We start from the raw sequence: 26526 nt of genomic DNA, 5'->3' as shown, positions 1-26526 counted from the left end.
TGGCAGTGGCAGCGGCAGCGGCAGCAGTAGCAGTAGCAGTAGCAGTAAGAGTAGCCGAAGCAGTAGCAGTAGCGGCTTTTTGCTTTTTTGTTTTAGAAGTGTTTGTCGTATAAGAAGAACGCAAGGAAGACAAATTAATTGTAACATGTGTTATCTTAGTCTCCGTTGTAGTAGTATTTGTTGTATCTACACAGCCATTTTTCAGTCACCTGAGAGACATGTTTTGATAAGAGATTTAATGGTGGACCAATACATCGTGTATTAATATCAGTGTACCCACTGGGACACCACATGGGGCGAGGATTAACAGATAAACTAGGCCTTCAATTAATTATGCGCCTAGAGGCAAACAATACTATAACTTACTGATAATTTTAGGATTGGGATGTGTTTGTATCTTATTTGAAATTAGCTAGCTTAATTCAAAAACTAATTATAGCCTCAATATTATCACAAGAACATCATCACATATTCATTGTGCAATATATAATCATATCACCATCACAATATGCCAGAGCGTTAGTATTTATTGTGCATACATATCCTACAGCAACATTTACAAAACTTATTACAAACCAACCGCTCAAGCTTTAATTAAGATTGATTTCAATTTATATTATGACATACATTAAAGATCACTGTCAATTAATTAAAAAATAGCTTGATGCTTCGTACTCAGCGATTTAAATAAAAGAAACGTTGCGTACACAATAATTGGGGTTAATAAAAAAGTCTGCAATTAAAATAATCAAATTTAAATAATACTAGATTTAGTTTCAAATTGTCGCTCAAAAAATGTATCAGTTATATCAGTTACTAGGGAATCGATTTGTTTAATCTCCGCAATCCAATAATAATTATGGTGTTTGTATGACAAATTAATAGCTATTCGTCATTGAATGTATGATACTCATAAAAATATTGAAACAATAACCACAACAACAACAACATATGTGATTATGTATATATCTTCTTCAGATACTCTGTGTCATACTTTCAAAATTATCCTCATAAGATTCATAATAATAAAATAAACACTATTGCAATCTTAGTAAAAACCAACTTAGCCGTTATGCTAATGATTTTATGTTCAGTATGCGTGTACATTTCAATATTATATAACAACAAGTGTTCACCAAATACCTATGTTTAATAAATATTAAAAACATGAGAACCAATGAAGGTATTTCATTTTAATAGACTAGTTTTACCGTGTGTGTACATTCATATAAAATCTTTTGAAAATCACACTTGAGATAATGTCTTTAGGTTTTGCTATTTCTAATCGATTTAAACACCATAAAACCACCGTATTTTCTCTTACATTCTAAATTTTCTTACATTTCCTTTTTAAGCCAAAATATTTATGTTTTCATGATTCTAAATTTTCGGACATACGGATTTTCGTACAGTCAGTTAAACAGCGCTATTTTATCAGATTTTGACCCTGTTTTTGCTTATCTGATGACCCTTCGGTCATGCATTTTTACAACCGGATTAAAGTAATAAAACAGAATCATGCCTAAGGGCAATCGACCATTACATTTGCGTACTTGGGTAAATTACCTTGTAAACCTCTAATAAGCAATGGTTCCTTCCAACAGCGTTTGAAATGATATCGTATTAAGAAAGCCAAACGTTTATTGTTTTTACTTTTTATATATTATTTCAGTTGATTGCAAAGCTGTTAAGTTGCATTTTTAAAGTAAAGAACGAAGGGAACAACACAATAAAATTATGTACACTGATGTATTATTTCTACTTCAATTAAATAATTGACAAACAAACATAACACACTTGTCTCTAAATATTTTTCGTATTTAAATTTTCCAACACGAAAAACAATATCTTTAAGTGAACGGAAACTTATAATTATTACGGCATATAGTAAAAGCAGAGTTGTCTGAACCATAAGTAAAATAAAAAATAAAAAATGACACAGCTTATTTTTCCCTCAAGTGTTAATGATAATATGGATAAACAATTAAAAATACATAAAGTCAATTGTGTTGATTACTCGTTATTGAAATATTGCAATGCCAATTATAAGACATATGATTAAAAACAAAATGTATGGTGGAATACCTAATCTGGAAATACAAACTAATGATACTATTAATGCAACAACAACAATCACATCTTTTCAAGCGCAATCAGAAAACTGCTACAGCTTTGTATTAACAAACATAAATATGTTTGTGCTTATAGATTTAGATAAACTTCAAATCTTTAAGCGTGCTATGAATTGAATATAATTTATATTTAAAAGTTTTGCTACTCTGTTGATAACTAGCAACAGCAAAAAGGAAGATACCATTTTTTATCATCTAATTTTATTTATATTTCATTGTTTATTTGTTTATGATCACAAGGATTGTTTGGATAACAGAGTGTGTCTAGATATACCGGTACCCTTAAAAATATTTTTATGAATTGCAATTAAGCGTAGAAATTAAACAGGCCCTAATACAGACACCATTTTTATCGGAATGCGATTATAGTTTCAATAGCAACTCGTAACGCTTTTTGGATTGAATGTGTAATGACTACTTTTAGCGACAAATTGACTTGGTCAAATACTGCATCTTAAACGGATAAATAAAATTGAAACCATTTATTTTCAATATTATCAACATTATTATTTAGTTATTAATACATTAAGCAGCAAACTCTATTAATCAAAAAGATTTGATATAACATCCGAATTCACTGCAAAAATGAGCTGAGCGATAGGTTTTACGGTTGTTGAAATTGTTCATGATGAGAATGACGATGACGACGATGATGACGATGACGACGACGAGGAGGAGAAAAACGACGATAACAATGACGATGATGATGATGACACTGATGATGATGATCACGACGATGACGACCATAACGATGTTGTTGGTGATAGTGACGATAATGCTGCTGCTGTTGCTGATGACGATGCTGCTGCTGATGATGCGGTGGAGGCGGAGGAGCAGGACGAGGGCGACGACGACGACGACGACGACGACGACAACGACGACGATGATGATGATGATGATGATGATGATGACGATGATGATGACGATGATGATGATGATGATGATGATGATGATGATGATGATGATGATGATGATGATGATGATGATGATGATGATGATGATGATGATGATGATGATGATGATGATGATGATGATGATGATGATGATGATGATGATGATGATGATGATGATAATGATGATGATGATAATGATGAGATGATGATTATGTTGATGATGATGATCATGATAACGTTGATAACGATGATGTTGATGAAAATAACGATACTGTAAGTAGTAAATTAACTCATTAATTGTTATTATAATACACAAGCACATGCTAATGGATCTGTATCCGCAAGGCGGTCAAATGGAAACTCACTTGGTATAAATATGAAAAATTGAATCAAAATATCATAATGCGGAGTGTTAAAATGTGTTCAAATCTAGCGAAATTGGTGCAGTACTTTTCTACCGAAACCAATGCTTAGCCCAGTTATTTTAAAAATAATTTCAAAATACCACGATACACGTCAATTGGCTAACAAATACATTTGTAAGTTTAACCTCACTCAAAAACAGTATTTATTGAAGACAGGGCGTCAACAATGTCCGAGTTTCTTCAACGTATCTTAAGTACCTAAAGTACCTTTCCGTTTGATTTATCGCAGGATCCTGGGTCCGCACCCACAGTCTTTTAAAGTGTCTGCATTAAAAAAGATAATAATTGTTGTTTGTAATAATCTTTGACAGCTCATAAAAACATGTAAATCCTCAATTCGTAGAGTTTCAGTATGATTTCATTTATTTAAAAAATAAAGACGGTTAACATATTTTATACACACATATATTAGTAGCTATACGCCATATAACATAGGACATAATGTATATTATAAATCAAAGCGCTGAAGTCACTTTAGTTGTTCGCTGTTGTCGTCCTTGATTAGCTTGTTCGCATTGCATATGCTTATCATTGTGCACAGGCTAATCTTATTTGACGTGCATTAAGCCTCGTTTTCCATGAAAGCAGCCAATATGTGCATATTTTAATGATAAACACTAGACTGGCCAATGGCGTTTACAAGCTGGTATATACATTCACTGCTAGAGCAGAATCATTTGTCGTCTGCTGCAGACAGGCAGTGGTAATCGTTCCTAGCAGAGTGAGTTGTGGTTCTTGCCGTACTTAAGTCTTCTAAGCACCTACTGATTTGCATTTATTACCCATTCTCTTGAAACGCCGACTAATAAAGTGCGATAAACCGCCTTTAAGCACTTGGCACATTAACAAATAAGAACATTCCACACCTAACCGAGAACCGACGTCTTTAATCGCGAAACTATTACCAGAAATTGAATACCGCCAGAAACAACAATGTGCTCACTTCGATTAAATATAAATACACTATATTCATTGCGTCCTTAGCAGTCAAACATATCAACCGAAAATACCAGCGAATACAGTATTATATATGACATCGATCTTATATATCGCCTCAGACATGCGAGAGCGCCACGATGAGTGAAGAGTGTGTGTATGAGAGTTTGTTTACAGGTCCTACTGGCCTCTTCACGAGATTTGTGTAGCCCGACCTGAATGATGAATGAAATGGATGTAGTAACAGTTATATGAACACGATATATCCGTACCAATATCCATGTGAGCATATACTAATAATAATTAATTTTTTAATCGCCATAAGCTTGAAAATAAACGTAAATAGATACAACAAAGACCAATTCGGAGACTTTAAAAATTTTAAATTACCTCCCCTGCAATAGAAAATATATATGGAGACTCGCATTCTATGGAATATCAAAATCTCAATATATCTTTCTCCGAAAAAATTTTCTGGTAAAAATCATCTTAAATTTAGCTGTATATTCGTATGTAATTAATTAAACAAGAGTTATAAAAAGGCATTGCAAAAATATCGCGTTTTACTTGAATAAGTTACCTCCCTTAAGCCTATCGGAATATCAAAAATACGTATATAAACAAAACGCGTTCCTTGCATAAGTGATATTAAAGCGCGTGCCCGTGCCACTCGTCCTCCAAATACTTACTAAATATAGTACAACGTATCTACAATCATTGCGACTAACTCATACCTCAGTAAATATGTAACCAGGATAAATATACGTTTAGGTAATTAAGATATAAAACATACATATAACAAGAAATATCTTTAAAAAAGATATACGGCGTTGATTGTGGTTGCAGTTAATGATAGGTAAAGACTTCAATGAATGAGATCAAAGATAGCGAATGTCTTTTTCTGTGCAGTTCTTAGCTGCAGCAAACGCAGTACGGGATGATACGCGGAGTTTTCGCGGCTTATTTTACATTATTACATATTGCTGGTCATAAACGTATAGATACAAAACAGAAAACCAAAAGAAGAATGGAAGTGAAACATATGAGTCAACCGGCCACACGCGAAGTATCCGTACATATTTTAAATATTTATACGCGCGTTCTTCGAACAAACCTGTTTTAGTGGTTTGTCTGGCGTTGCTATTTGATTCGATTATTAACAGTATCGAGAATCATTGCGCTCATGCTTAATTCATTAGACAATATGATGGCATAATTCTTGTTAAATTAATTAAAAATAATATTTATCATGGTATTGTTGTAAAACACATTAAGAATCTGTTATTGACAAACCATATGCTGGATATCTTCATTTAACATCTGTCTGGTCTAAAGAAAATTCCAGTTCACCTAGTTCACGCTATAGCGTCTTTATTATGTAACGATTATTTTCCTGGCCGCGAACTCCGATCAGCACATAGGGTAGAGACGCAGCGATGACCTGTATGTAAACTCTGACATTCACACACAGTGGCCGCAAATTGACCCGATATACCTCGCGAGTTGAAATGCAATGCATTAAAGTGAGTCTTCGCTTACACTGCTCTCTATACTTTAACATGTTAACATGTTGACAGGAATATGGAAGTTAGTACTAAATATGATAACATAGCCTTTAAATGCAAACGTTCTCGCGCTGAAAATCTTCTGAAAATAAAAGGTGGACGCACAAACTGTATTGATGTCGAGATTGAGTGTAAAACTGTTCTATCTATTAAGCCTTTTCATTAGATATAAAATTGTTTCATGCTGAACACGCAGTAAAACAGTTTTCCAAAGACGCGGACATGTTTCCAATGTTCTGGTCGTATTCTCAAATCAGCCAATGCAGTCAATGAAGTGTATTCATCTGTACTTGGCCGCGGGAAGTTTTATTTGAATTCTATTGGACGCTAACAAAGGTCAGGCTAAGGTGAAAAGCTGGCGTATACAGCTAACGCCGAAAAATTTACATGTTCCCTGTCTGCCGAACCCGATCCATGGACTATAGCCACAAGAGGTTTCTATGTACCTATGTAGCCGGATTGCGCCCTCAGAGCGCCCAACACCGACACAGATCACGCTACTCTCCGGTCAAACACAATACTGCATAGGACTGCTGCCTTTGTCACCATATTATCAGAATCATTAACGTGCAAAATGGAAACTTTCAACTGTCCTTTCACTTCATACATAAGCCATTGCCGATCTTCAATGATCGCTTATTTCCGAGAGATGCATTTTTTTTTTCAAACTTCGAATTTTGATATATGTTTAACTTATTCATTTAGATTACATTATTTTCACTATAAATATTGACTTTGATCCAATTATCATCTGAAAAATACGATTTCGCGATTTCTTCAAAGATCGAGCGAGCCTTTTTACCTGTTTACTTATATATATCTAATTTAAGGTTACACAGATGTAAAGTTGTCGTGGCCGAGTGGGTAAGGCGATGAAATTGAAATCTTTTGGGATTTTCCCGCGCAGGTTCGATTCCTGCCGACATCGCATACTTTTTGCGACGCGTTTTATTTCTTTTCTAACGTAATTTGATTTAATATAGCACATAAGCTATGTTTATTGTTAAATATGTTGAAAATTGTATGCACATCCTTCAATTTTAAAATTAAAACAACGTTATGGCTAAATTGATTAATTTACTGCTGAAAATACGAATGATGCATGTTGCATTTTTATTTTTATTTCAAAAAGTAAACGGTAAATCTGTTTCTTTTTTTGGTATTTTTGCTGTATATAGTGTTTCTATAAAAACTTAATTTAAAATATAACTTAAATGATACTATTTTGAATTTTATGACACTTTGTTTTTAACCGACCCAATTTTTACTTGGCTGAAATCACTTACATTTCATGGCGCTATTCCATAGATTAAAATTTGTAAAAAATAAATGTCTGTAAAAGAATACTTATTTCATCTTGTTTTAACTTTAAACACCTTTACTGCATCTGTACACACCAACTGCATGCCCATATTTGGAAATTTGAATGAATTATGGAACTTTTATATACCCCAGGGGTGAAAATAAACTGGACAAAAGCCGAGCGTGAGGGTGGTTTTGAAAAAATCGGTTTATTTTTTTTAAGCATGGAAAGCTACCTACAAATTTGCATGTAGTTTAGTGAAATGATGCTGATTAGGAAAATAATTAATTAAATTATATTTGGATATGTGCCCATTAGAGGTGCGCAAGCTTAAAAAGTTAGAATTACCGAAATTCCCGTTCTTACACGTTGTAGCATGGATCGGGTATTGAACACGATACACGTGTGTATTAGCACCTTACTGTAGTCCCGGCGGGGTTATCAACTGCACCAATACACCGGTAAGCAACCAGGGGAATATCATATGAAAAAAGAACTATCATGCATGTTTGATTTGTTAAAGTGTGTCACAAAATTTCCCTAACTGCCGATGTCGGCTATAATTTCGGTATAAACATGCAAAGAAATTAACATATATATAATGTTAATGCCGATATGTTATTGGACATTTTGTATGTCAAATGTTCATTATTTGTATTAAAATTAAGACGATTGTATTGAACACGATACACGTGTGTATTAGCACCCTACTGTAGTCCCGGCGGGGTTATCAACTGCACCAATACACCGGTAAGCAACCAGGGGAATATCATATGAAAAAAGAACTATCATGCATGTTTGATGTGTTAAAGTGTGTCACTAAATTTCCCTAACTGCCGATGTCGGCTATAATTTCGCTATAAACATGCACAGAAATTAACATATATATAATGTTATTGCCGGTATGTTATTGGACATTTTGTATGTCAAATGTTCATTATTTGTATTAAAATTAAGACGATGCTTATTTGCCAGAAAGCGTTTATTTCAAATTCAAAACAAGCAATAATCATACATAATACAAAAATATAAAACTAACAAAATGACAACACTCTCGCTTAACGCAACGTTCAGAAGCACGCGCACTTTACAAAATTATTGCAACTAATGCAAGCTGTAATTAATATGTGACTACTTGCTATACAACAAGTATCATGCGAAAATTGATCTTATTTAATTGTGGTTCCCTCTTTGAATTTATGTTGCCTGTCGACTTTTAGAATAATGTGTCAGTAAGAAATGTATTGCTTGCTCTACAACCAGCATCATGCGAAAATGGATCTTATTTAATTGTAAATCCCTCTTTGAACTTAAGTTGTCAGTCGACTTTTAGAATAATGTGTCAGTAATAAATGTTTTTCTTCAGTTTCACATGTTTTTTTAAGAAAATTTAGTGAAAGATGCAAATGTGTCTTATTTATTTTTTTCTGTGTCTTCAATGTATCTTATTTATATGTGACTGCGTGCTTATTTTTTTTTCAAGAAATGAAAGATGCAAATGTGTCTTATTTTAATTATATTCATGTCTTAAATGTGGCTTATTTATATAAGATAAAATGATATACTGCCAGTGTCATGCAAAAAAGGATCTAATTTCTTAATATCCACATTCACGATTTGTTCTTTATTAGCACCGTCTTTAATTAGGCTATCTATTTAAAGTACAGATTACTGTGAACTTAATAATTGTGCAACGGTGATGTTGATCCATTATCGTTGTTAATTTAAAATGTAGACAACAAGTTAGCAATTAATGAAATCAGTTATTTTGGAAGTAAATCTAATTTTTTCTGTACAGTAGCCAGGTGGATGTGTATTGAGCGGATAAGATAGGGATCACCACAACAAGTTTCTAATACACAGTATAGACTTCCCCTATTATTATTAATTACCTGATTGGAATAAATAAAGTGTTAAAGATCATTTCATGTGAAAAGCAGGATTTCTGACATAATTTCAATCGTTTTGCTTTTATACACAATTTCATGGAACAATGAATATATTGGCGCGATGGAACACAATTTATAAATCAAGCTATTTATAGTATAGTATCATTTTTTAATTATGTGTAATTTAATTCGCATCTCTCCCTTAACTCGTTCAATGACACGTGAACTTATATCAATTATAAAACATCACGTGCCTCATTAAAAAAAAAAATTTAATTATGAAAACATATATGTTCTACATGGTTTTGTTTAGTTTTTTTTCTCAACCAGAGAGACATTATAAAACATTGTTATATATAAAGCGCTTTACTTTTCTACATTACATAAAGATATATCGATTTTTTTGTTAAGTGTACGTGCTTGACATATTTATAAGAAGGCAGTGTTTATTTTTGTAATAAAATCGAAAATTGACATTTAATTTGATGCAATCCACATTGTTTAGCGGCCAAGCGCAGTATTCCGCTCTCGGCGGCCGATGGTGTATTGCAATATATACAATGAAAAGCTGGGTTTCTGACATAATTTCAATCGTTTTGTTGACGCGGACGTGCTTTTTGGTGGCCAAAAATACTATTGTTCCCTTTATTTAAACCGAAATCAGTATTTTTTTACACTTGAAGGTTTGTGCAGCGGGGATTTTGGTACCGGCGCGGGTTTATGTGCTTGTTAAGAATTACCGAAATCCCCGCTAAGAGGCAACATATTATCCTGATTTATGCTTTGATTAAACATTGATAACTAAATTGCAAAAGTGTATAGCATATTGTAAATAAGGTAGTACGATATCATTTGTTTCATCAGATTTGTTTGGAAAATACTTTCTGAAGACTTATTATTACTATGTCATGTTATATTTACATATACTTTTGTGTAACCGATGTTTTAAATGTACATTTTACCTTTTTTACATTCGTTTACACATTTTTCACATTAATAAACTATTTAATAATGGAAAAAATATTCTGATAAGAGTGTTTAAATGATTAACACTAATATGATTGTGTACAAATCAACATTAATGCAAAGCCAAATCCCAAACATAATGACATATAGACCCTTTAAGGCGTAATATGGGGGATTGGCGTAAACATGGGTGATTTCGGCTCTGGGCGTACGAATGTAGCAGTACCGAAATCCCCTCTAATTATTTTCCAAAAGAAGTAACCGAATGGGAGATAATACATGTCACTGGTTGCTAATGAAAAAAAAACACTATAATAATTTTGTTGACACTTGAAGGTTTGTACAGCAGGATTTCGGTACCGGCGCGCGTTTAAGTTCTAGTGTAGAATTACCGAAATCCCCACTGAGAGGCAACTTAATGCTGTCAAGAGTGCTTAATAATTAAAATTAATATCATTTTTTTGCACCTTAACATTCATGTGAAGTCAAAAACCATTCATACCGATGACCTATTGACCCTTTAAGGCGTAAATATGGGGATTTCGGTACTAGGCGGGCGAATGTAGAATTACCGAAATCCCCTTTTCATCATCGCACATTAGTGTAACATAAATTTTAACACAATATATGTAGGGAAACTCATATGATTCGCGTAATGTGAAAATGATTATTATGCTATAATTCGACCACGAAACTTGACGTGACTTAATACCGGACATTATGGAATGGAGCTACGCTTGCCGTATTTGACATAAGACCCATTTTCGCAAATTATCTTATCCATGCTTATATGAATTTGATTGCTATAATCTAATGCGTATTCGACACGGAATTATTGTCAAGGTTTTTCATTTTGTCAATATTTATCATAGCAGGGGACATTGCTGACATCAATATGGATACTGTTTTCATTTTCTGTCGAGAAATGATATGACTTATTATCAAGATTATTTTATAGTACGGTAGCGTTCTCTTCACAAGTGAGATTTATTTGTACTGGTAAATTGCTCTTATACTCACCATTCGGACTCGACGATCGGCTCGAATAAAAATGTTAGTCGCTTAAAAGTACAAATTCATCATATTGAGCACGATTATTATTATTATTATTATTATTATTATTATTATTATTATTATTATTATTATAATTATTATTATTATATAGCTTTTAGAAACTTATACCTTAAAAAAAATCCCATTGGAAAAAAAAATCCCATGGGAAAAAAAATCCCATGGGACAAAAAAATCCCATGGGACAAAAAAATCCCATGGGATTTTTTTATTATTTTAAAACACGATATAACGCGTTGAAATCGCGAGAAATGCTCATCATTTGTTAAAAGGTAGTGTTTCTGAAGGTTACATGAATAAATCTCTAAAAATCAGAAAAAAATCCCATGGGATTTTTTTTTCCCATAAAAAAATGGGATTTTTTTTCTATCAAAGTAAATTGAACGAAAATAAGCACAAATGCTTTAACAATGCTTAAAATCGATAACTAAGCACAAACGAACGTGTTTTATGTTTTTGAAAATCCCATGGGATTTTTTCTCCCATAAAAAAAGCTGGAGAAAAATCCCATGGGAGAAACCAAAATTCCCATGGGATAATGAAAAATCCCATGGGATATTACAAAAATCCCATGGGAACCCCAACTTTGCAAATAAAGTTCATAGTGAAGAAAACGCATTTAACAAGCAAAAATAACCAATTATTAATCACAAGTTAGACTTTTATCTTATACTTTATCACAAATAAGCAAACCTTCAAGAAAAAGGGTACTTAAGTTTGCGAAATTTCGGTTTCGCAAAGTTTTTCCGGTGGCCGTTATATCAAAATTCGAAGTTTGAAAAAAATAAAATGCATCTCTTGGAAATAACCGATCATTTAAGATCGGCAATGATCGTAACATAAATCGCGGGAAATCATTAGAGTTGCGCTACCTTAATACAGTTTATATAAAATACTATTATCTGAAATTATTTTTTTTGCATAAAGGAATTTTCATTGTTTATTTATAAACAGAAATACGTAGTTAAACTTCAACATGTTATTCACATAATTAACTTGCCTTAAATAGAACGGTCGTACTCTATTAAGGAAACAGATGTTCGCAAATTTATATGAGCACAGCTCTATTTCATTTCCAGTGATATGTATGCTCTAATGTAAACTTATCATTCTTTGTATATGGTGTATATATTCAAAAATTGCTATACGGAATGCAGTCGTTAATGTCGAAGAAACCTCACTAGAGGCATGGGCTTCGTGATAATAATGTACCGCTAATGGCATATGCCAGAAAATACAGCATGTAACAAAATATATTAATGTATTTTTGCAAGATTTACGCATGTGTGTAAATTTATTGAAACGATAATTTGAAGATATGAATAAATACAATACAAACCGAAATGCAAAATCAAATTATATGATAATAAAACCTCACAACTGACGGACATTCACTCATAGAGATAACCTCTTATTCCCAACTGTACGATACCGATTGGTAAGTTACAATGAGATCTCTATTATTCAAAATTATATAATTCTCATTCTGTGTAAATTATAGAATTTGTATCGAATACAACGCAGTCATACATTTATAGCAAGTTTTAAGAGTAAACGATAGTGCTGCGTCCGACATCTATTTCAATGGTTAGTTTGCGAATACTTAAAAATTATTAATAAATGGTCGTGATAAAAATAAACGCGATGAAATGAGGAGACTATTTAGCACAAACACGCAATTCATAACTTATTTTGTCTAAAAAAACTCTTCCTTCGGCAGCCCTTTTCTCAAAATCAATGTATGAGAGATGTTGTTTTTATCCGAAAATTCAATTAGAAATAAACTGAATGATCCATTATTGAGCGACTCTTATACAAACATGTGTTTTAACCGGGAAATGACCCATAACAATAAATAGATTTAAACATCAATTTTATCCCCAGGCAGATGTTTTTGATGCAAGATCAATTATAGCTAATGGAAATATGTTGTTTTAAACAAAGAGTGGTCGTTAATTGTTATGATCTTTTCCAAATGACAAACATAATTAATTGTGAATTACATACTAGTCTTTAATGTAGTCACAGTCAATCAGTAACTTACAATTGCTTTACAATAATTGATCAACCGGTTAGTCACATATGTCGTTATTACTTTCTAGCGTGGGAATATAAACTTAATATGTGTATATGTTTAATAATGTATGCAACTCAAAACCCAATGCTAACATGTGTTTTACCGTTATGGTTGATTGTTTTTAAAGAAACCAACAACGTAAAAAAATTAATACAGATTAATTCACAAGTCTAACATTATAGTGTTTTAATTGCAATTGGTCACCCACAATTTATAAAGCTTCTTTTTTCTAAACATGAAGTTATTTTTAAAACTTAGGCACGGATATGCAAACATCCGTTGCTTCTTATTCGCGCACGTGGACCTGTTCTCACAATTGTTTTGTACGCTCTCCACAATGATGTTATGCTACCGTATAAACTGCGGAACATAGACGTTGTCAGCCAAGCTCCACCTGTCATAGGTTGTTTCGCCCCCTTATGCTTGGTACAACCTCGAGGTGGCGGGGCAGGTAGTGATGGCCAATCACTAGCTCATGTACGATGGCTGTCAATTTGGTTCGCTGCGTCTTAACCAGAGCCAACTCGAAATGTCAAGAAATCTCACTGCTTGGGCATTGATACAATATCAGACGAAATATACATACGAAAAAAGCAGTATATAGTTTGTGCAAATACTACGAAATAATGTATGAAAACCATATTTTGAATGACACGTCATACTCAAACACAAGCAAATATATTTTGTAAATTATATGGCTTAACAATATAACTATAAGTTCATAAACACGTGTACTTCACATGCAGGTATTTATAAACTCCTTTACAAGGGTCTCCAAAGACCGCGTTACTGGCTTTTAATTCGCACGAAGACCTGTTCTCACACAAGTTTTGCACGGTCTCCATGGCATTTTCTGCGTGACACCTCACTGTCTTGGTGTTTGTTTTCGAGCAATGCCGTGCACCTTGATCCTCGCCGTACATGGCCCAGCCAATCTGAACTTTCTTTGCGCCAGAGCAAGTTAAGGTGACCATTTTTCCTTCGCACACGAAAATATCTGCGTCAGAAAACCAAATTTAATAAAGAAACTGCATGGTATATTGTACTCAAATATATGCACAAGAAAGTAATGCAAGCAATTAGTATGTGTGCATCATTTTTTTTATTGCAGTATCCAAGCCATGTTTGCTTTAATTCATGTACACCGTAAATGAACAGATAACATTTTCCATATATAAATGACCACTGTTAATAAATGGATTATTCTTTACAGTGTTTGTTCAAAGATTGTATACATTGCAAACAAAATATTAAGTTGTAAACAAATGGAAGAAATATTATTTTGATCGAAAACATGAAATAAACTAGATTCAATTACAGATTTTTTAATGAGTTCTTTGGAAATAAAAAGCGAAACAATTACACAACAAAGCAATAAATTCAATAAATATCAAGAATGTGTAAGAATAAAACTTTGGTGGCCCCGTTTTTAAAGGGACCGTAAACCGCGATTGACGAAAAAATAAAAAATCTAAAATACAGTATTTTTTACAATTATTAGTTTATATTGATTAAAAAAACACGACTGGTATATTACACTACTTGAAAAAAAGTTCATATTTGCAGTATATTCGGTAATAAAATTTCGCGATGTGGAATCGAAAGTGCATCGCGATAATAGATGACATAACGATATACACACTATAAATAACGCAAGTAGATTGATCATTTTATATATAAAATATATACAATTCACTACGCATGCACAATTTGCATTCCTGGGTTTACCACGTGACGATGTTGATCAATCTACTTGCGTTATGTATATGTAACTGATAGTTACCTGGTACCTGTACCCAGTAAAATTTATTACCGAATATACTGAAAATATGAAAACTTAACAACTTTTTTCAAGTAATGTAATATACCAGTCGTGATATTTTAATCAATATAAACTAATAATTAAAAAAAAACGTATTTTATAACTTTTCTTTTTTCGTCAATTGCGGTCCCTTTAATACCGCTGGATATAATTCAAAGGTAATTTCTTGACTGAAATGTTCATATTTTGTAAGTACATCAAATCATTAGCAATATGGGTGTATTTTAGATGAAATATGCGACATATTCGAGGCTAAGTGTATAACAATATATTTATACGACACTAAATTCATTAAATAAGTTTTTGTTCGCTTGATTTTATATCACTTATAAGGAAGTCTGGTGAGTTACTAATTGCATTTAATAAATCATGCTACAAACCTGTTTTTGCATAGCATTTTTCATGCACGTTTAGAACGTCATTTGATGTAATGGAGAGGTCACTCAATAGGTGACAAGCCCCATTAACAATTCTGAACGAGAGACAGTCAGCATTATTTTGGCAGCGCCATGCGCATTGCAACTTCCGGTCATTAAACACTGTAAGGAGAGGGGAACCACTCGGGCAGGAGCCGATCTCTTGGAAGGACTGAGCACACATTACGTCCCTGGTCACATTTAATACTGTAAACATATAATATTTCGATATGTTTTATAAATATTGTATGATTAATATTATCATGGCATAAACAGAAAATATAATGAGTTAAACAATTTCTAGTACAGGTGAAAATACATTTAATTTAAATTAAGTTAAAATTACAACTTACCCATTATAATTGATAAATATAAAATCTCCATTAGTTTAAAAGTTCGCTTGCACTTAAACACTTTATACCAGGGAGTACATATCAAACATGGCGTATACGCCGAAATACTTTGAATAAAATTTAGCCTTTTAAGTACACATACATCCGCTCGCGGTAAACTAACAATATTCCTTTTGTTCAAATGCACGTATTTTACTTTCTTTGATTATAAACACTGAACGTCACTTTCCGACTTGGATTCGGTTTTCCGATATCTTCCAATAATGTCACATCACTCGCACGTGTGTTTATCTTTAAATCAATTAGTTGCATTCGTAGCATTGGTAATTAACCGATCAGCACTTAATAAGCGTACAGAAATTTCCCTGTATTCTACAGTAACAATGGAGTTGAACAAGTGTAAGTACTAATTAATAGAGTAAAAGCAGACACAAGACATGGTATTTACATTAGGTATTAGAGCCAGCTTATTTTACATCAAAATAAATCAAAATACAATACCAACGCAAAGCAAGATGTATTCTAGTCCCCTTGTATTCGACAGACACAATGAGAATAAAACCATTTAAAACTCTAATAAATAAACATATAGCATAAAAGAGACATGCAATTTCCATTACTGAATAAAATCAGTTTATTGAAATCAAAATTAATTGAAATACAATAACAACACAGTTAATATCATTACTAAACAAACATGTATTTATTTAATTAGATTTGACAGATAAGGACTGTGCAAAACTAAATTTATGATTCGTTCAAAAATAGATATAGAAATATGCTCTGACGTAATAACCTGATCTATAAACATTTGAGAAAATCATTTATTTACAAAAATAACAATTTCATGGTTTGGCCTTATGTCTATAAAAACAACAATTTAACGGTGTGGTCGTTTGGCCAATTTATTTAAGTATTTATTTATCCTGACAATTTTCCCCATTGTTACATTGAAAAGACAAGCTCAAGACTATACGTCATTTATAAATATACATTTCTTAGTTTAAAAGCTGAACGTTTCCTGTCTAAGTTACGCATCTTTCCCTACATAATATACTAGCGTCTAGTTTTAAACGGGTATATAAATAGTAACTTTTTGTATAAAAGTAAGCCAGTACACACTACACAAGCAGGGATCTAATTACACAATATCTAATTTTCACGGTTTTCCTAGTATCTTGTTGATTATAATATTACTGGACTTTGGAAAGTGTTTGTGTTAAAATTTAAGAAGCAAAATAAACAGCAATGACAACTTTGTCGATGTGTTATCGTTTTTGTCCAATCGATAATACTACACAAACCTGGTCTTGTTAAAATTTAAGAAAATTATTTATTTACAAAAAAAACACTATTTCTTGGTTTGGCCTTATGTTTATAAAAACAACGATTTAATGGTCAATTCATTAATAAATGTATGCAGACAATTTTCCTCATAGTTATATTGAAAAGAAAAGCCCCATGCCTATATGTCATATATAATATACATTCCTTAGTATAACAAATTAACGTTATTAACGTTCCCTGTCTAAGTTACACATCTTTCCTTATATAACATACTAGCGTCTAGTGTTAAATTGGTATATAAACAGTCACTTTTTGTATAAAAGTAAGCCAGTGCGCACTACACAAGCAATGATGTAGTTTTACAATTTCAAATTGTCATGGGTGAAACCCGTTAACGGTTTCGCTAGTATCTTGTTGATTATTATATTACTGGACTTTGGAGAGTGTTTGTGTTAAAGTTTAAGGAGCAAAATAAACAGCAATGAAGACTTTGTCGATGTTTTAGCGTCTTTGTTCAATCAAATAACGCGGCAATGCTCTGTATACATTCTCAATCTTTTTTCAGTTATATTTAGTATTACAAGTGTTTGGAGATACCGGTAATGAAACATGAGAATCACCATAGTGCTTAGTGCTTTGTAATCCAGGGATATGCCTCTAGTATTATCGCTGTTTCTTTCGTAATCATTGTTGAACGCAAAGTGGACGACATCCAGGTCTTTCTTGAAACAATAAACTGGCTTTGTTCCGAATGCCCTTTGCAAGCGAAAGTTAGCTATTCTGGTCGTCAGCAAATTATCGTTCGATCAGTTTAAGGTTTTCTTCATCTATACTTGTAGTAAACTGCTAAATTTCGTTGTAAGATTAAACATCCTTACAAATAGTGGATTACGAGGTTGAACTTTCTAGTTCGTTGTCTGTGTCATCCAAATTACCAAAGCATATTTGAGTATGATAACTGTGTTGTCTTATAGTTTGTAAATTGACACCAATCTCTTTTTATGTGTTTTTGAGTGTTACCAATTTTATAAGGTGATGATTGCCCCGCGTCGTCATTGTTCTATGTTCTGTATTTATTTCAGCTGTTACTGCTTTGTCTAGATCATAACTTGCTGTATTTAACCTTTGCCTTAACCATTGATTTCATCGTTCTGGAGACATTTCCTTTCATATTTCATTATTGCTCGGTATATTTTCGTGTCCAAAACAATGTCAGGGTAACTTTTGTTTGTAGAAACATATAAACTGGACGTACTATTTAAGTCGACAAGATTAACTCTATTAACTTTTTCCTGTAATATTTGTGTGAACATTTAAACTAAAACTTCCAATTTTTCATAAAGAAAGCAGACTTACTCAAATTTTGATTTGAAAAATAACAGTTGGAAGAGCTGGGGCGGCCCTCTGCCGACATGCCGATCAAAGGGACTTAATGCCATTGTTTAACATGGCATCCTATTTCCTTCCTTGTGCATATTTTGAGCTTTTGATAGGAATACAATAAATATCTCCGCCTAGACGTTCGAGTTCTTAAATTGTGTTTGAATGTGTAATTATGTGCACTGTGTGTGAAATTAAGCGAGTGACGTCAAGGTCATCATAACCTCTATGACCACGGATACTAGTCCACCAAAAGCCTCTCGTTGTCCGTATCGCGACACCAACTATGCTTAATCCACTTGATCCTGAGTAATTGAGTAAGACATATCGCGTTGTCCCATAACACCACATAGTGTGATACATCGAAATCAGCGTCCCCAATATAAGCGACGGATAGGTTGAACTTTTGACATAAACCAACAGTATATTTATCGTAAGTAGTTGTGCCCCAGTTCAGCATGGTCCCGTTTTTATTTGTTTTAAAACGACGTACCGCGGGCTTTGTCGTCGCCATTAATGTTTGTGATGTTTTAGTTATCTCCATAGCAACCAATGGCAAGTACATCCGTTTCGGATAGAGCAATGCTGCTGATGTAGATGGGTATGTACATAATGATGGCCATATTTTATACACGCAATATAAAGTAGGACACATGACATTAATACAAAATTATAGGTAAAACAATAAAAGGGAATCTTATTTTATAATTGACTTATACGATTAAAATAAACAACGCTTTCTACTTTGTCTTTCAATGCAAATTCAGACAGTCTAATTTCATGTAACTTATGTTTGTTCAACACAATCAGCCCTTGTTATTAAATTTTAGAATACTTACTATATAGGTTCAAATTGCTATCTACATTAAAAACACACAATAAACACACATTGAGTCAAGACTAGTACATTACAATTAAAATGTGTGCATTAAGTATCAACTATGTATCTTTTAACACTTATTTATGGATTATCAAATCTTGTTAGCACTGTGTCAACAAGAAATCGCGGTCACTGTCAAATGTAACTTTTAACTGAAAAATTAGTAGAGTAAGAGTGTTTTTTTTTATTTATTGATTAATCATGAAATCATATGCGTGTCTTGTAACAAATATGTGCATTAAAAAAGAGCTTGTATAATATTAACATTGTTGAAATACTCCATTTTAATTTAAGATAAAAATTATTTTCCTTAAGCGGCGAATTGTTAAAGGTTTGTACAATCTGTTGTCTCTTTAAAATAACAAATCAGCCAAAGGTAAACTTTTCACAAAAAATGGTGTGTAAATCTCGTCAAAATACATACAAACACAAATTAAGTAGTTTTGCCAAATGTTATACTTATTACTAGATATAACACATTTCTTTGAAAACAAAACCCTACGATCTGGCGAATGCTTATTGCGTCGCTTAAAATAGCCTTTCTTTCGCGTCGGAACTTCTAATGCATCAACTTAATTACTAAATAGTGTTCGATTCATGGCAAAACTAGCCACTAAGGTATGTCCCGTGATAAAAGAAGTAAGCTTTCCGGGATAACCTATTGAGTATATGTCATACATATTACGAATTCGATCATTAAAATAAACGCTAACTTAATTATCCAAAAACGAGCGCTTCATATAAAAAACTCGTTTTCAAAAACATGAGAATTGATGTGCATTGCCATTATTGTAATAACTAGTGAATATGAGTGTTGAAATATATGGCTGGAATAAAACCGATGAAATTGCATCAAAGATTTGCTAAATAACTCAGAATATACTCGATCAACGCGATGTTTTATATTACTTGTATTTGTTAACAATTTAGTAAATTATTTACGGATTGAGAACAGTGTCAGTGATTTAAAAATAGTGCTAATTCTTAAAATTTTAGTGTATTGTTGTGTTTTGTTTTAATTTGCATCCTTATTTGACGAAGAATTGAAAAAGTAATGTTTCTGATAAAATGGTCGTTCTTTTGTTAGTTGATCAAATAATATTTACGAATAAAGAGTTTTTGTGCTTACATCAAAATGGAAAAGCAATATGGCGATGAACAAATGTCCCTCTTGAAGATTTTTAACTCGTCATGGAAGCAAACATACTAGGACGGAACAAACATAATGACTTTTATGCGTAAATAAACTTGGGTGAGTAGAGCATTAACCCGTATTGTATAGGCCAGTTAGTAAAAAGTGATCCAATAGAAGAGTTTATTAAACATTGAAATTAAAATTTTGGTGGGAATAAATGCTGAATCATGCTTAACGTATGGGGTTAACTTGTTTTAAATGGACAGTCAACCAGATTGACATAAAAAAGAAAAGTTCTAAAATACCGATTTTTTACAATGATTAGGTTATATTGATTATAATATCACGACTGGTAAATTACATTTCTTGAAAAAAATTCATATTATCAGTATATTTTGTAATAAAATATACCAAATGTGAAATCGAAAGTACATCGCGAAAAAAGGTTACATAAAGATATACACACTTTAAATAACGCAAGTAGATTGATCATTATATATACAAAATATATACAATTCACTACGCATGCACAATTTGCCTTCCTAGGTTTACTAGGTGACAATGATGATCAATCCACTTGCGTTATTTATAGTTAACTGGTAGTTACCTGATTCACATACCCAGTAAAATTTTATAAACGAATATACTGAAAATATGAAAAACTTAACAACTTTAATAATGGAATATACCATTCGAGATATTTTAATCAATATAAACTAATAATTGTAAAAAAATACGGTATTTTAGATCTTTTCTTTTTTCGTCAATCTGGTTGACGGTCTCTTTAAGGTGATACATGGCAGTAAGTTGTTTTATTGCTTGTGTGTTATACCTTGGTAAATCGAGTATTTAAGTTTGTACAAAAACTAATGTGTTCTACTTCAGTGTGTAATATTTTTGAATGCTTATTAAATTTTAATCGAGGCATATAGCGATATTTGTCTTGTTGCTTTGTTTTGTCATTGAATTGTTGAATACAATTGCACGTGGTGTAACCAGAAAATATCACAAATAGAAATTACTACGTAAGGTTCGATTCAGTTACTTTAAAATGTTTTTGCTGTTTTAACTACTAATCGCTATTATTTGACCAACAAGGATTAAAAATATATTCATTATTGTAGGATAAATATAATACTATATTAGTGTCATTGTGTGCTTAAATAAATTACACCCATTTTAGAAAGGATTATATGGCGAGGCTTCAACTCGTCGGATTAATTCAAATAGACGATGACAAGTAGTATTCGCTATCAATGTCTTATTACATTCTTTACACTTATCAGCCTTAAACGGCATTACAAACTCAATATACGTTATGCTTTAAGAATATTTTATGCAAACAATTTTCAATGTAGGTTATGTTTTCCAGTGAAGGTTTTTACGAGCATTAACAACAATCTGATTACATTTTTATAATTTTATTGCAATCTTTTTTTGGAAGTCCTCTTGAAAAAGAAGACAAATCAAGTTCTAATCATACGACTGTGTAGAGTTCCAACGTCGGCTACCCAGAGTGTTGAGATCGTATGTTACTTGTCGTCTTTTTTATTTTGCTGCTTCGGGGTCGTGTTATTCGGCATTCCCCATTCTATACTCCACTAAAAGGTAAATACAGATATATAGAAAATAACAGGTTACCGCCTAATCTTTTTTTAATATCTCAGGCAAGGCTTAGACTAATATAACGGGGAAGCTTGCCGAGCCGTTATTTTATTCGTACCGAGCCTGAAATATTGCAAAAAGATCAGGCAGTAACCTTCTTTTATTGTTTATCATACCTCTACGTCCCCGATTTTGAATAAATAAAGACAAAAAAATCGCTAAAAAGCTGCATTTTTAGCGGGAAAGAATATGAAATGTCGTTTGACGTGTTCATAATGACGTCATGAGCACGCACCCTTATATTTGTAAAAAAATGATTGTTTGCAGTTTGTCTTGCATTTTGTGTTTAAAATATATTACATTTTGGTATCAAATTGTTTGTTTTCTTGAATCTGATTCGATTTTACTAAAAATGTTTGCTTTATAGTTGATTCCGAGTAATATGACCTACCTCCTATCATTGACTGATATAAGAACCTCCTTTTTCCCATGATATAAAAAATATATCAGGCAACGTTATATCAGGCAGATATCAATGTGATTGTATAATAAATAGGTATACAAAGGTATATAATGTATTGTCTACATGGTATTTAAAGCCTGCATACATAAACACTATTTAAAACGTTGTGTGCACACCCAGGTTTAACTAAGCCGAATATATGCAGGTATTGCAATTTAAAAGAAAATTCACATTCTGTAACGTACATCACTGTTTACGAAGAAACAAAAACAGCATGACTAATACCTCCAAACCGCTTTGTCAGCTATGTTCAATGGAAGAAGCAGCCATGAATAAGTGTATCACTTGGGGTGAAACAAAAGTGTCTTATACATCTTTTGTTTGTGGTGGTAAATTATTTTTTCGCGTGAAAAGTGGCGTTTGCTGCACCAATGTATAGCATTATTTGTTACAGTTAAACCATGTCTATTTTAAATTCAAGGGCACGTAAGTTACGAACGTGTGGGTGATTGGGAAAGACACGTGTTCAGTACATCACAATTCATGGTGATAACATATTTGAAATTGCAAAGATAGTCAGAGAAGTTTGCTCAACAAACTTTTTAAATAATTATACGAGGACGAACTTACAGACCGAAATTGTGATTTCAATAATACTCCATCAAATTTGTTTTGCGTGGTAAAATTAGCAACACTGCGATAATGATATGACGAGGCCTTCCTTCTGTAGGAAGAACATTTTTATCAATTTACTTGTACACGTAATTGTCATGAACACAAAAATATAGGATATATAACCCATATTTTATAGCTAAAACAATATGACATTGATATCAATGATGGTCCTGCTACAACTTAAACTATGTTAAAATTATTCACTTTAACACTTTAGTCAGTTCGGAAAACATTTCCGATGAAACATGTTGATATCTTCCACATTAAGGTCAACGGAGTATACTTCGTGTTGGCTCATTAAGCCACACACCGATACTAGTTATATTCTAATGACACACATTATAACAGTTTCAGCGCAGACTATTTCTATCGACGCTTGAACAATCTATTGATGTCTAGCAAGAAATTAGTAACCGGACAAAAGCGAAATGTATGAAACAAATAATAAGATATGCTCTAAGAGTTCATTTTTTCAAGGTACAATACGTCTGAGCTTAAAACAATAGCACACAAACGTAAGCATAACTATACTACCGGTTGAATAGGAACGACCGCCCACACATCTGACATCACTGTGTACGATTGCATAGGGATAGTTCCAACATTCAAGGTCAGCACGCTCTGAAGATGCAGACACATCCTTTGTGGCAAGGAAAGGTCGCCGTGGAGCGCTAATGAACACGTGGAATTTTTGCGGCATCTCGCAACGCATTCAAGTCTGCTCCTGAAGCCAGAGATACAATACACATTTGTTTGTAATTTGTACTTTAAGAAACACAAAATAATGCATTACCAGTGACGGATATGGCTATCGTCCAATATTGAATCTTTTTCTTTGGTGAGTAGGAATACAGTTAGTGTTGAATAAAGATACATTTATATAGGCTTATTTGAATTTCAATTATTGATTGGAGCTTATAAACATATTTGTGTTCAACAATTACCTGGTATTCGATGTATCAAATCGTTTGTATTCTACGTATCGCATCATTTAAATATTTGTTCCTGTCTTCATTCCAAACATAAAAAAAGAGCCGAAAACAACATCTCAATATCAAATGACTTAAATTCTTAAAAATTTTAAAAACTGACGTCACTGTTTTGCTAGTGTTTTCTTTTTCCATAGAATTGATTACACCGAAAGTTATCAAATTGGATGCATCCAGTTAATTTGAGCACAATAATAGAATAAAACATTAGAACGACAATCATTTAGAATTGGCTATTAAATAGCAAGTGCCAAGATCGGTTGATTGAACCTAATCAAGCAACGCTGTTTGAATTCGAAAGGGAATCTATACAATACTTTAAGGCACTCCATGCTTCTTATTAAACTGCGTTGATTTTATAAGCTATAAAGACAAACAGAAAATACTGTCTATATTATTACAATTAAAATTAAACGTAGACAAAGTTCATTTCAGATGTATGTGCTTTTTATTTCTGCTTCATGAACTCAACAACGTTTTCAAATGTTTGTAAAATTCAAGATAAAAGCGAAGAGCTCCAACGGACCCCGCCCGCGACAGCAAGAAATTACGACCTCTTTATCCTGCTGTGGGCTTGATACTGACTATTTACTAACAAAATACAGAAGTTGATTGTTACGTGGGCAATTCTGATTGGCCGTGTGTAAAGTCAAATGTCTGCATAAATATGACGTATGCAACGGACACATAACAAAAACATACGGAATTAACCGATGTTTGACGATCTTCATGATACGCAAATATAGGATTCATAAAGTATGCAAACATGAGGTGTCGAACTTATTGACCTTTGATACCCCGGGGCAATTAAATATTGATCTAGTGACTGCCTTTTCAAGAATGTATGAAATGTGGTTTATTGCGTTGATACAAATTTCGAGTATATATTTATTCAATAATGCCCCAAATTGTTCGTTACGTCACAACCCGTATGACCTTTAAGAATAACAATCGTTAATTATAAATTGCATAATAATGAAACACATGTATCACGTAGTCATCGAGGTTCGTTTTTTAACGTAACAGTTTAAGCAACACACAGGTGCTTATAACATATTTCATGCAAGTCATTGTTCAAACATATGTTCATTTTGATATAATAATCTTTCCATATAATAGTAATGATTGAATGGTGCAAATCCTTATGCGGTCCGTGTAAATAACAATCAATTACAATACTTCTTTTCTTATTTATGACAACTTGTGAGCAGATATCCGTTCACTTTTTATCTCAAAACACGCGGTCCTGTTTTAAAGCTCTGACAATTATAAACTTATAAACGTTTTACCTGACTGTTTGGAGTTCAAACGTAGGTGGGAGCGTGAAGTTGTTTTGGTGAACGAAAAACACATCCATCCGCTTCTCGTCGAATACGGCGCCTACACAAAGGAACGCCAGCACCAGACTTACTGCCGACGGCCACACTGCCAACCGATCCCGTCGGCAACACATAGTCAGTGAGCCTTTTTAGCGAAAGACCGAGCAGTGAGTAAATGAATGCTATATGAGTTATAGTTGTACGCTAAATGGTCTATATATACATTATTTCACACACGTATGATATAGCCTTGCAGATTAGATGTGACGTAGTCCATTTTCGCGTGACAAGGCCTTTCGAATGCATCCTTTTTATTATTCCCATTACAATAATGAAACCTGTTCAATATAAGATCAATCTCAACAGGCGATAACAATAAACTCACACCATAGTTTTTTTAAGAAGTGCATAACCACACCAAGGATTAATTGTTCAATAGCTGCCATAAAGTCGACTCCGGATGATTTTTTCTAAGGTTTTATGGCAATTAATTAAAATGTGTACTTTTATTTCAGTATGTAGTTGACTGAACGCGCCTATATTTTAGGTTAACGTATAATACTTTAGACAACATATATTGAATACCACAGGACATACAAGAGCTGTCCTATGACAAAGTGCTTAACTCTTTTTCCGCTTTGATACTATACAGACCATTTTCCATCAATCACCTGATATAATATTACAAGGTCATATTTGAAGTGGATTATGTGTAGTAGTTATTGAATATCTGCAAACGTTAAGTACAAAAATTAAAACAAGGACCGTGGTAGGAAACAAGATTTTATCAAGCCAGGTTTGCATGTATGTTATGTTCACACCAAATAACAGTCTCGACGTCATGATAAGAAATTCCGCCATGAAACTGTTGTTATGAGTGTTTATCGTAAAGAACATGGAAAGGGACAATAGTTTTGACTTCTACAGTATCGCATATGACGCCAC

The 26526-nt window shown here is 32.9% G+C and overlaps 1 protein-coding gene across 1 annotated transcript; it reads right to left on the bottom strand.

Annotated features, from left to right (window-relative positions):
- Nucleotides 1-13958: 13958 nt before the first annotated feature.
- Nucleotides 13959-25715, bottom strand: LOC127831060 (L-rhamnose-binding lectin CSL1-like). Its single transcript, XM_052356045.1, has 4 exons — nucleotides 25552-25715; nucleotides 23833-23997; nucleotides 15460-15686; nucleotides 13959-14254 (listed from the first exon to the last, which is right to left on the bottom strand). Exons 1-4 carry the CDS (start codon nucleotides 25713-25715, stop codon nucleotides 13977-13979), a joined length of 834 nt encoding a protein of 277 aa, XP_052212005.1. The 3' UTR covers nucleotides 13959-13976.
- Nucleotides 25716-26526: the final 811 nt, after the last annotated feature.

This window comes from Dreissena polymorpha, chromosome 5, assembly GCF_020536995.1.
Source record: "Dreissena polymorpha isolate Duluth1 chromosome 5, UMN_Dpol_1.0, whole genome shotgun sequence".
NCBI lineage: Eukaryota > Metazoa > Mollusca > Bivalvia > Myida > Dreissenidae > Dreissena > Dreissena polymorpha.
Note: the sequence above shows the minus strand (reverse complement) of the source record. Positions and strands in the feature narration are given on the sequence as shown.

Bases quoted from the DNA above. Each gene is read 5' to 3' on its own strand.
- LOC127831060 (XM_052356045.1), bottom strand. From the start codon at position 25,715: ATGTGTTGCCGACGGGATCGGTTGGCAGTGTGGCCGTCGGCAGTAAGT. The intron at 23,998-25,551 runs GTAAAACGTTTA...CTCTGGCTTCAG, and splicing joins TTTGAACTCCAAACAGTCAG to GAGCAGACTTGAATGCGTTG. The intron at 14,255-15,459 runs GTTTGTAGCATG...TTTCTGACGCAG, and splicing joins AAAATGCTATGCAAAAACAG to ATATTTTCGTGTGCGAAGGA.